Source organism: Octopus bimaculoides, chromosome 8 (assembly GCF_001194135.2).
Source record: "Octopus bimaculoides isolate UCB-OBI-ISO-001 chromosome 8, ASM119413v2, whole genome shotgun sequence".
Classification (NCBI taxonomy): Eukaryota; Metazoa; Mollusca; class Cephalopoda; order Octopoda; family Octopodidae; genus Octopus; species Octopus bimaculoides.
The window spans coordinates 27,830,651-27,842,115 of NC_068988.1; the positions used below are offsets into that span (position 1 = coordinate 27,830,651).

At 36.0% G+C, this 11,465-nt stretch overlaps 1 protein-coding gene across 2 annotated transcripts in view; it reads left to right on the forward strand.

The window, feature by feature from the left end:
* LOC106875482 (trafficking kinesin-binding protein 1) overlaps positions 1–11,465 on the forward strand; it is a 209,950-nt gene that overhangs the window by 18,805 nt on the left and 179,680 nt on the right. Inside the window, exon 1 of one of the 2 annotated variants that reach the window (XM_014923642.1) lies at positions 10,671–10,696. The exons of the other annotated variant lie outside the window; for it this stretch is intronic. Coding sequence (XP_014779128.1) covers positions 10,686–10,696 — 11 coding nt within the window. The 5' untranslated portion in view covers positions 10,671–10,685. Of the gene's footprint in view, positions 1–10,670; positions 10,697–11,465 lie in introns of those variants that run through there. 2 annotated transcript variants of the gene reach the window in all.

Genomic DNA, 11,465 nt, shown 5'->3' on the forward strand with positions numbered 1-11,465 from the left:
CAGGCAAAATCTTAGTGGCATTTCGTCTGTTTTTATGTTCTGAGTTCAAATTTTATTGACGTCAGCTGCTTTTCATACTTTCAGGGTCGATAAATTGAGTACCAGTGAAACACGGGTTGATGTAATCAACTAGTCCCTTCCCAGCAAATATTTCAGGTTTTGTGCCTTCAGTAGAAAGGATTATTATTATTATTATTATTATTATTGGCATTAGGAAGGGTATCCAGCTGTAGAAACTCTGCCAAATCAGATTGGAGCCTGGTGTCGCCTCCTGGTCCACCAGTCCTAAGTCAAATTGTCCAACCCATGCTAGCATGGAAAGTGGATGTTAAACGACGACGATGATGATTATTATTATTATTATTATTATTATTATTTTACTTCTTAGAGCACTTGGTTTTACTTGCTCTGGTTGATTCTGTGAGAGCAGACAGCAACCTCTTGTCAGAGGTCTGACAGGGTCTCTTTCCACAAAATTATTATAGTACAGTTTATTCTGATATTATTATCAGGTCTGTAAGGGTGACACAAATGGTAACATGCTGAGCAGCAATTAATTTTGTCGATTAATGATATAATTCAAATCCTGCCAATTAGCTTTGACATTACATTTTTATCCCACTGTTGGTCTGCAGAAAATATTAACAATATTCAGTTCAATAGACAACAGCTGCTCCAACACATCCTCTGTATGAGTGTGTGTGAGTGTGTGTGTACATATGTTACATTATGCAATAAAAACTTATACAGAATCAAAAATTCACCAAGTACATGAGGTACCCCAAAACCCCAGCATCATAATGGACAAACACTACAACAACAACAAGACTTTTCAGTTTGTATATAGCAGTGGTTCTCAAACTTTTCAAAACATTTTACGTGCTGATTCCTTTACACTTTTTTCAATGATTTGCAGTCCCCTATGAAATGCAGGATAGTTAACATGAAAAATATAACATTCATGTGCCTTAATTTCCAGACTCTGAACCAGGATGAGAATGGGTGTCTGGCAAAGGGCAAGGTCTTGCAGGAACATGCACTGGTAAGGATAACAATGGCAAGAGACGTGCGAACATGTGGATTGCAATAGTGGAGTGGTGAATCACGTGAGCTTAGAATACTGAGAGCACATACATGATCAACCATTATACCCACATATTTTCCATCAGCCAACCTCACATGTACAACAAGTGTGATTAGCAAATGAACGTGTAGGAGAGGCGTGGGGTTTCGAGGTCAACGACAAAAAAGGATGATAGCATGTGAAAAATAGAAAGTCTTGAAATTTTAAAACTTAACTGTCTCAAGCCACCCGTTTTTGTGATACTACAGTGTCCCATCGTGATCCCCTTAAGATCACATCATGATCTCGTAGGGGACTGCGGATCCCAGTTTGAGAACCACTGGTATATAAGATATTTGTTTTCTCTCCCACACTGTCAAACCTGGTTTGTTTTTTGTTTGGTGAAAGCTCTAATGGGAATGTTCGTTCTGTTGACACATGAATGTAATCAATATGAGAAATATTTTAGAAATATTTATTCCCAATGCAATCTTTCATATAATTAACCCTATATATTGTTTTAGCACCAACATCATGCTGAATGGAAAGTTCATCATTTGATGATAACGTAGAGAAGTTGATCATCATATATATATATATATATATATATATATATATATATCCAAAGTTTAAAATTTTTACATTTGAGAGAGAGATTTGACGCTAATATCCATATCAATGTAATATATACATATATATGTGTGTGTGTGTGTGTGTAATATTTCTGACTGGTACGTTACATAAGCAACATTTTGGGTTCATTAATGCAGTTTATGAGCTTCACTACTTCTTTTTGTTGAATAGACGATACTTTCCAGTTAACACTTGTTTTGGGAATCGAAAAACATAACTTGAAACTCTCTCTCTCTTTCCCTCTCTCAAAAATATACCTGTATGCACACACACACATGCAAACATTCACTTATGTTTGTGTGTGTGTGTTTCTGCCTCATGGAATTACCAAATAAATATACTGAAGAACAAAATGGTTGAACGATATCTGTAGTGTCAGTTGATCATACTTGGGAATCCAGCCAGGTGTAGCAATAGTTGCTTCTGATAGGACCCTATGACAGAAGTACCTGAGGGCTGTACCCTCGTGACCCTCCCAAGAACAGTAGGTGGCAAAAATGAAAAGGATGGATGGAAGATTTTCTTTATGAAATATATGTCACAAACTAGAACAAGTAATGTTTTCTCAATATTTCTAATTAATATCTTCCAAAATAATAATAGGTATAAGTGATTAAGAATAGTTTTAAAACATAATCCTGTGCCTTTATAATCTACCAGTTGCCATCTAATTAAAAACTGCTGGTTTTGATAGGTGAAAGTATTTACAAAGATGTGTACTATAGAAAAAAATATAAATAAAATACTTGTTAGGCTACTATATATCATCATCATCTCCACTTTTCCATGCTTGGATGGGTTAGAGTTTATTGAAGTAAATTTTCTATGGCCACATGCCCTTGTCACCAGTTTCCAAGCAAGCTAATGTTTCCTCATGGCTGAACATGTTTCTGCAGACTATTGGAAAGGAACAACACTGCTTGTATGATAGTGACACTTGTTTACAACTATTATACCATAACAAGACGAGGAGACACAAGCATACACACATACATACATATTGTATACATGCAACAAGCTCTTTTCTTTTCTGTCTACCAAATCCACTCACAAAGCTTTTCTCAGTCAAGAGCTATAGTAGAAGACACTTGTCCAAGGTGTCATACCATGGGATTGAACCCAGAACCATGTGGTTGGGAAGCAGTGTGTGTTTGATTCTGTGTACACTGCGTGTGTGCACATGCACACATATGCCCAATGTAGGCATGGGTAACAACTAGCATCTATTAATTGTAACTCTTGTTAGCTAGAAAGTATTGTTTCTAAGAAGTCTCTTCCTATTTTGACTAAACCACTAAACCGGCGCTCCATCGGTTTCGACGACAAAGGTTCCAGTTGATCCGATCAACGAAACAGCTGTCTTGTGAAATTAATGTGCAAGTGGCTGAGCACTCCACAGACATATATACCTTTAATGTAGTTTTCAGGGAGATTCAGTGTGACAGAATGTGACAAGGCTGGCTCTTTGAATTACAGGTACAACTCAGTTTTGCCAGCTGAGCGGACTGGAGCAACTTGAAATAAAGTGTCTTGCTCAAGGACACAATGCACTGCTGGGAACCAAACTCAAGACCATATATATATATATATATATATATATATATATATATATAGGATAATGTAGTTTAAAGAACATTATTCCTGAATAAAAGCTGGGATGGTCATGATTAGAATGCCTTTGATTATACAGCAACTACATTGCTTTCTTTATATGTTGAGTAAGAGTATATGAATTCAACCTCCTATTGTACTTTTATTCTTGTTCACCTTATTTAGTCGCTAATAGTGTTGAGAAAAACATGTAATAGCTATCTATGTATCTTAATGTATATACCCCATTGATATATAGATAGCTATTTTCATTTGATACAATCTCAGTTGCTCATACTTGATATTATTTATGTTATGTGATATTTTCATTTCCTCTAAATATGGCAACTTGTATTTGTGGGAGAAATCTATAACATTACAATATAACAATCAAGAGAAAAATTCCAATACCATCAAAACATTGCATAAACTAACCAATCAAGAATACAGTATTGTTGATTTGTAAGTATTGAACACTTACCCATAATAGCACGTCATGTGACTAGTGATGTCATTAGTGTTTGATCTTATAGAAGCTCAAAATGTTAAATAGAATCATGGCTATTCTGGTCATGAATTGAAATAAGTTGTCCAAATAGCTGTCTGTGTTGTTTCTCAACTCTCTAATGCCAATGGTTAATTATTCTTGATGTTTCAGATATTAGGCTTTTATTGGAAAGGAAAAAAAAGCCAAAATTGTAAGCTTAGGTGAAGCTCCTAGAATTCTTTTCATTTGAACAACATTATTATATGCAAGCAATTAGATTTGGTGATTTGATGCAGAAAGCTCTTGGTTCTATGATGAAGAATCTGTTTTGAAGTGTTTGTATTTAAATTTTTAATTTTATGTGAGGAATTTCATTGTTCCAAATACAACTAAACAGAAAAGCTTGTTATATTACTAGATTGCTAAAAAAATGTTATTTTCTAAATTAATTGAAGCATATTGGTTAAATAAGCTGATATAAACCAATAAACAAGTCTTTCTCTGTATAATAATTATATAAACATTAAAGAGTTAATCTTTTCTTTGCATGATTTAATTTAACTATCCTAGTTTTTAATGGCTTCTCTTTGCACCCATTAAAACTAAATGGTGAAACTGAAATATTTACCAAGAGTCCATTATTTGTACTACACATATTATATTCATCTGTCACTCGATGACATGTTCTGACACATCTTTCTCACTATCTTCTCTCTTTTCCAACTGGGATAACCATCCATATATCTCCCCCTACAGCAAGGCATCTATTTCTTCCCTTTGTTATACTTCAATCTCTCCCCACCTGGCATAAAACCACTTCCCCAATACTACACCCCAACTCAGTTGATTGGTTTTGTCTTATGAGTTACTTGGTGACCTCACTGCTAGTGCCAAGTAAAAAGTACCTAATACACTCTTAGAAGTAGTTAGTGTTAAGAAAGGTATAACGGTGATGTGTATGAGGATAATGTGTGAGTGAATCAGATATGTACAACTTGAGATTGAAACTGAACTGGTAAGCGATGATTGCCATACATGAATTAACGTAGCATAACAGGTTATTACAAAGATTTGTGAGAGAACTTTGTGGTTAGGCTGGACTGTTGATGTTGTAGACATAGTCAACATTCTGTTGGTGGTGTGTAGAGGCAGCTGTTGGTCTGTTGGCCGTGTGATGTTCATACAGCAATTATGTAGACAGGTGTCTAGTGAAGATGAAAATGGAGACTGGCTGGTATCAGATACATCGTTGATGGAGACAAGTTGCAAGTGTGGTCAGTGGTGAGTGCCAAAGACCTAGAACAGTTGAGAACTGCCATATTTATAGGGAATGGTGGGCTTTCAGAGGCTGGTAATTAATTTCCCATTTAAGTAAAACTAAACTGTTGCACCCACGCGATTGGACAGCTGCAAGTTGACCAATACAAACAACAGGTTCGTTTAATCATGGGGTCATATGACCGCTGGAACGAATAGGTCTTGTGGAGCTGATATTGGGGTATTTAAGCCTAGATGAATCAAAATGAAAACCTCTCACACAGTGGCAGTGTAAGCCACTTCTGCTACAGTATCTAGCCATAGAAACCATGCCAAAGCTGACATTGGAGATTGCTGCTGTCCTCTGGCTCATCAGCTCCTGTCAATCTGTCCAACCCATGCCAGCATAGAAACAGATGTTAAATGGTGATAGTGATGATTCTTACAGCATGTTTATACTATTCCACTCTGCTTTATTTTTGTATTTGTTTACCTTGTAATTTCTTTAATTCTCAACTTCCATAATATTAAATCCCCCCCCCCCTCTATTTTATACTTTCACTGCATATGTTTCATTAATTTGACACTTCTGATCAGACCATGTTTAAGAACATCACTTAGAAGCACAACACTGATTATTTAAATACTTCTCTCCCAGGCTTTAATTATCAATCAGGTTACCAAGGCTACAGAATTTATCGATTAAGAAACTGCACTATGAGAATAATTTTAGACCAACAAGCAAATGGCTCTCTTATAAAACTGGTCCCATGTGTTGAAAATAGAATTACTCGCTTTATTGTCATATAGAACACTTTGGCAAATGTATAGTAGACTTCTAATTGCACTCAACATTTTGTTCTGTCTACCAGACAAGGTGCAGTCATGTTAGGTTTGGATGTAGTTATTTAAATTGATCTTTCTACTCAACCAACAAATAAGTGGCTCTTATATAAATCAGGTTCCTTATGTCGGAGATAGTTGTTTTATTGTCATCTTTCTTTTATCTTTTACTTGTTCCAGTCATTGGACTGTGGCCATGCTGGGGCACTACCCTGAAGGGTTTTAGTCAACAAATCAAACAAATCCATCGCCAGTACTCTCATTTTCTTTAGTTTATTTTTTTTATAGTCTGTTATTCTATCAAACTCTTTTGCTGAATTGTTAAGTTACAGGGATGTAAGCAAGTCAACACCAGTTGTCACACAGTGGGGAAAGGGTCACACAGTGGGAAAAAGGTCACACAGTGGGGAAAGGGTCACACACACACACACACACAACAGATTTCCACACAGTTTATGTCTATGAAATTCATTCACAAGGCATTGGTTGACCCAGGGCTATAATAAAAGACACTTTTTCAAGGTGCTGTGCAGTGTGATTGAACATGAAACCGTATGGTTGTAAAGCAAGCTTCTTAATCACTTTAAGCAACCAAATAAGGTGAAAACCTACATTTCTTGAGGTTTTATCGAACCTTTTTTATCAACAAGCTACCTGAAAGATACAAATGCAATGTGCTTAAAAACTTTGATAACCAGAGTACATAGAACAAATCTGATAAACATATTCCATCAATTGCCTTTGTAGTAATTTTTTGAAATTGTAAAGAGACTTTATGGACACCCTGTATATGCAAATATGTTGTATTTATTAACATTAAACTGAATCTTATGGTAGCTAGGTGGAACCACTCTGTTATTTTTCATGTGTTTTGTTTTTATTTCATTGTTCCATAAATAAGTAAATTAATCTAATTCAATATCTCCCATTTTACAAAATAAATTCTTTGCAAGCTATGGCTCTTTTGTGAAATACCATTTAAATATTGATACGGAATTTCTCCATTTTAAATTGTAATTCTCTGAAAACATCAATTGGTTTTGAACATCGGTACCAGTAACTCTGTGGCCGGCCAAAGCAACTAATTTCTTTTATAGGCAATTAAACACTAAAAAGACAATTTTGTTTATAAGCAGGAGTGGCTATGTGGTAAGTAGCTTGCTTTGCTTACCAACCACATGGTTCTGGGTTCAGTCCCACTGCGTGGCACCTTGGGTAAGTAAGTGTCTTCTACTATACCCTTGGGCCGACCAAAGCCTTATGAGTGGATTTGGTAGACGGAAACTGAAAGAAACCCGTTGTATATAAGTATATATATATGTGTGTGTGTGTCTGCATTTGTCCCCCCTTCATCGCTTGACAACCAATGCTGGTGTGTTTACATCCCCGTAACTTAGCGGTTCGGCAAACAGTTCCGATAGAATAAGTACTAGGCTTACAAAGAATAAGTCCTGGGGTCGATTTGCTCGACTAAAGGTGGTTCTCCAGCATGGCCGCAGTCAAATGACTGAAACAAGTAAAAGAGTGAAAGAGTAAGCAAAAGGAATTTAGGAGTAGACAGAATATTGGTTATACATATTTCATCAATTTGGCCAATCAGATTGTTAGGAGTTTTGAGTTTAGAAACTTGAAGCTTAAATTTAAAACAACAAAACATGAAATCTACTCTATATAGTTAGTTGTAGTAACTATTTAGAAACTGCGATGTGCTTTTCTGTATTGTTAAGTAGAAACTTAATAAACTTGAGTAGCCTCCCTTGGTACGTCATTCATTGCTTATGATTATTTTAGTTTGGTCGATTTTAATTGAAATGTGCTTTTGTTTCTTTACATAAACCTTATTTTAAATTTGTATACTGTGTTTATTTATTTTTTTTTTTTAATGGAAAGAGATTTTATTGCTATCTTGCTTAAATGCTAGTATTTTCAATTGTGCGTTTCTTATACTTGTTTCAGTCATCTGACTGCGGCCATGCTGGAGCACCGCCTTCAGTCGAACAAATTGACCCCAGGACTTATTCTTCATAAGCCTGGTACTTATTCTATTGTTCTCTTTTGGCGAACTGCTAAGTTACCGAGACGTCAACACGCCAACATCGGTTGTCAAGCGATGGTGGAGGTGGGGACAAGCACACAATACACACATGCATACATACATATATGTACAATGGGCTTCTTTCTGTTTCTATCTACCAAATCCACTCACAAGGCTTATGTCGGCCTGAGGCTATAGTAGAAGATACTTGCCCAAGGTGCCACACAGTGGGACTGAACCCGGAACCATGTGGTTGGGAAGCAAGCTTCTTACCACACAGTCACTCCTATGTCTGCATGTTTTGAAAACCTAATATCTAAAGAAGCATGTATTTATTTAATAGGGATTTCGTTAATAAAATTAAATGTGGCAAGATTTAAATCTGGAAATCTGATGCTGTAAAATAAATACAACCATGATTCAATCTATCATTCTAAACAATGTACTCATAAGTTTTATAGTCTGGAAAATGCAGCTTGCTCTAGAATTTTGCTACTTTTATCTTTTCTTTCAATCATTGGATTATGCCTTGAAATGTTTAGCCTAAGTCAGGTACTTAATCTGCCAGTCTTTTTTTACAGGGACATAAAGAAACCAACACCGGCTGTCAAGGGATGGCAGGAGTACAAGCACAAAAACACACACAGACATATACATACATGTGACAGTCTTTCACACTGTCTGAGTCCCAAATTCACTCACAAAGCATTGGTCAACCCAGGGTTAGAGTAGACATTTGCCCAAGGTTTTGCACAGTGGGACTGAACCTGAAACAATATGGTTGCAAAGCAAGTTTCTTAACCACATAACCATGTTTAATGATAAACAAGTTTTTAAAATGCAAATTCGTGTTAAGTTTAATCAAATGAACAGTAGCCTACGTGACCAGTATCACATCAAAATTTATGGAAGTTTTTTTACTTGCTGATAAGAGACTTTGAAAAGCCAACTAAAAAAAAAAAAAATAAGTAAAAAAAAATTGAAGATTTTTATCTAAAAATTAAAAAAAACATACCTTTTTTTCACATCCTTCTTCCGTAATAGTGTTTTGTTTCGGTTGTTCAGCTACTGAATTCTCTCAGCAATACATGTTTATTAATTACATTGTTAATTACATTGTTAATTACATTGTGTAGGGTTTTCCTTTTTTCTAAATTCTTTAGGCATGCGGGTGTGGTTGTATGGTTAAGAGGCTCACTTTCTTTTTGCAACCAGGTGGCCTCGAGTTCAGTCTCACTGTGTGGTGCATTGAGCAAGTGTCTTCTACTACAGCTCCAAGTCAGCCAATGCTTTGTGAGTGAATTTGATTGTCAGAAAATAAGTGTTGATGTGTGTGTGTATGTGTGTGTGTGTGTGTGTGTACGTGTGTGTGTTTGTATGTGTATGTATGTATGTTTGTGTGTATGTGTGTGTGTTTGTGCGTGTATGTGTATGTATGTGTATATGTGTATATCTATGCATGTATGTGTATGTATGTTTGTGTATGTATGTGTGTGTATGTGTGCGTGTGTGTGTGTGTGTGTGTGTGTACGTTTGTCACCACTTGACAAACAGTGTCAGTGTGTTTACATCCCTGTAACTTAGCGATTTGGCAAAAGAGACTGATAGAATAAGTACTAGGCTTAAGAAACAAGTCCTGGGCTCAATTTGTTTGACTAAAAACCTTTCAAGGCAGTGCCCCAGCATGGCCACAATCAAATGACAGAAACAAGTCAAAGAATAAAAGAATATATATATATTGTGTGTGTTTGTTCCCCACTTCTGCTTGACAACTGATGTCACTTTTTTTATGTTCCCATAACTTAGAAGTTTGGCAAAAAGTGTTTAATAGAATAAGTTCAAGATTCTAGAAACTAAGTACTGTGATCCATTTGTTTGACTAAGCCTTTCTGGGTGGCTGCAGTCCAATGATCAAAATGAGTAAAGAGAATAATTTGGCTATATTTTCCATCTCATGATCATAACTTACTGTCTCTTTCATGAATTATATATGCTACTCTAGACTAAGGGACTTGGCATTGCTGGTTGAGTTTGCTTCAGAGCTACATGGTTCTAGGTTAAATTCTATTGAGAAGTATCTTACACAAATGTTTTTTATCATAGCCATGTGAGTGAAAAATGGTAGACAGGAACTGTGTAAAAGCTCATCAGATGGACTAAGAGTATGGGGGATGGTCTAAGAGTATGCAGTGATATTTTGGTACAGAACCCTTTTGATACCAACCCGCCTGAATTAAAACCTTCCACCAAACCTTAGTCAAAATTTGTTCTTAACACTAGCTTAATGATAACTAAGTTAATTTACTAAAGTCATTGTTATATTTAATATATATTTTTAAATAATCGTACACTGGTGTAAAAGATTCTTTCTTTTCTTCCTTCTAGTAAATCAATAAAAAGTTATGTATATTGGGAGGGTCATTATGCCAATAATAAACACATGCACTGATTTTATTTCACTTCTTTTATCATTATTAGTCAGTGTCCTATGATCACCATTTTTTGACCTCATCAATGACATGCCCTCTCTTCTCCAAATTCAAAAATGAAATACTTGATATTTTTCTCATCGTTTTATCTTGTCTTAATAATTTAATCACATCTTATATCTACATTGATAAAGTCACCTGACAGTTTGCGTCCACTGTCTCACAGACAAGGACAGCTTTCAACAGGTGACATGACCACACGCTAATTCCAAGGCTCTCTGTTACGCTTCCACTTAATGTCATTTGGATATTTGCTTTACTAAATCTTTCTGTGGCATTTAAACAAACATGAAAATTACGTAAGTTCTTTTGGCTTTGTTCCATAGTTTTAGCGTCTTAAGTTTATGAAACGCATCAAGAATTGACTCCCAATTATCATTTTATCATGGCAATACTACTTTATTTTGAATTGATATTAAAGAATTCTATTGATCTCTGATTTCAGGTAGTCAGCAATGTATTTAGACATTAGGAAAAAATAGGGTTTTTGAAATTGTGTTGCTATATAGTTTTGATAAAAATATAACTGTGTGTGTGTGTGTGTGTGTGTGTGTGTGTGTGTGTGTGTGTGGACATTTACTTTTATCTTTTGATATAATCTGTAGTAGTTCCATTGTTGAATTGTTTAAGATAATTGTTGAATGGCCTACGTGACATCTACAAGTATTCCTCTCTCTATATATGTTTGTACACATGCACACACATGCTGTAAGAATAAATTGCTTCCTTCAGTCACTGCTACAGCTGGTGCATCAGCCTTTGGCTGTAGTTGCTATAATTTAGATGAAGCTGAAAATGAAAAAGGAAATTGAATATATACATGAGCATGCAAATACACATACATGCACACACAAAGAGGGAGAGAGAGACAGAAGGAGTGAGAGAGACGGAAGGAGTGGGGGAGAGAGAGGGAGGGAGGGAGAGAGAGACAGGGATGGAGAGACAGGGAGGGAGGGAGAGAGACAGGGAGGGGGGAGAGGGAGAGACACATGCACACTGAGAGAGAGACACACACACACACTATGAGACACACACATGCTGAGAGACACACACACACACACACACACA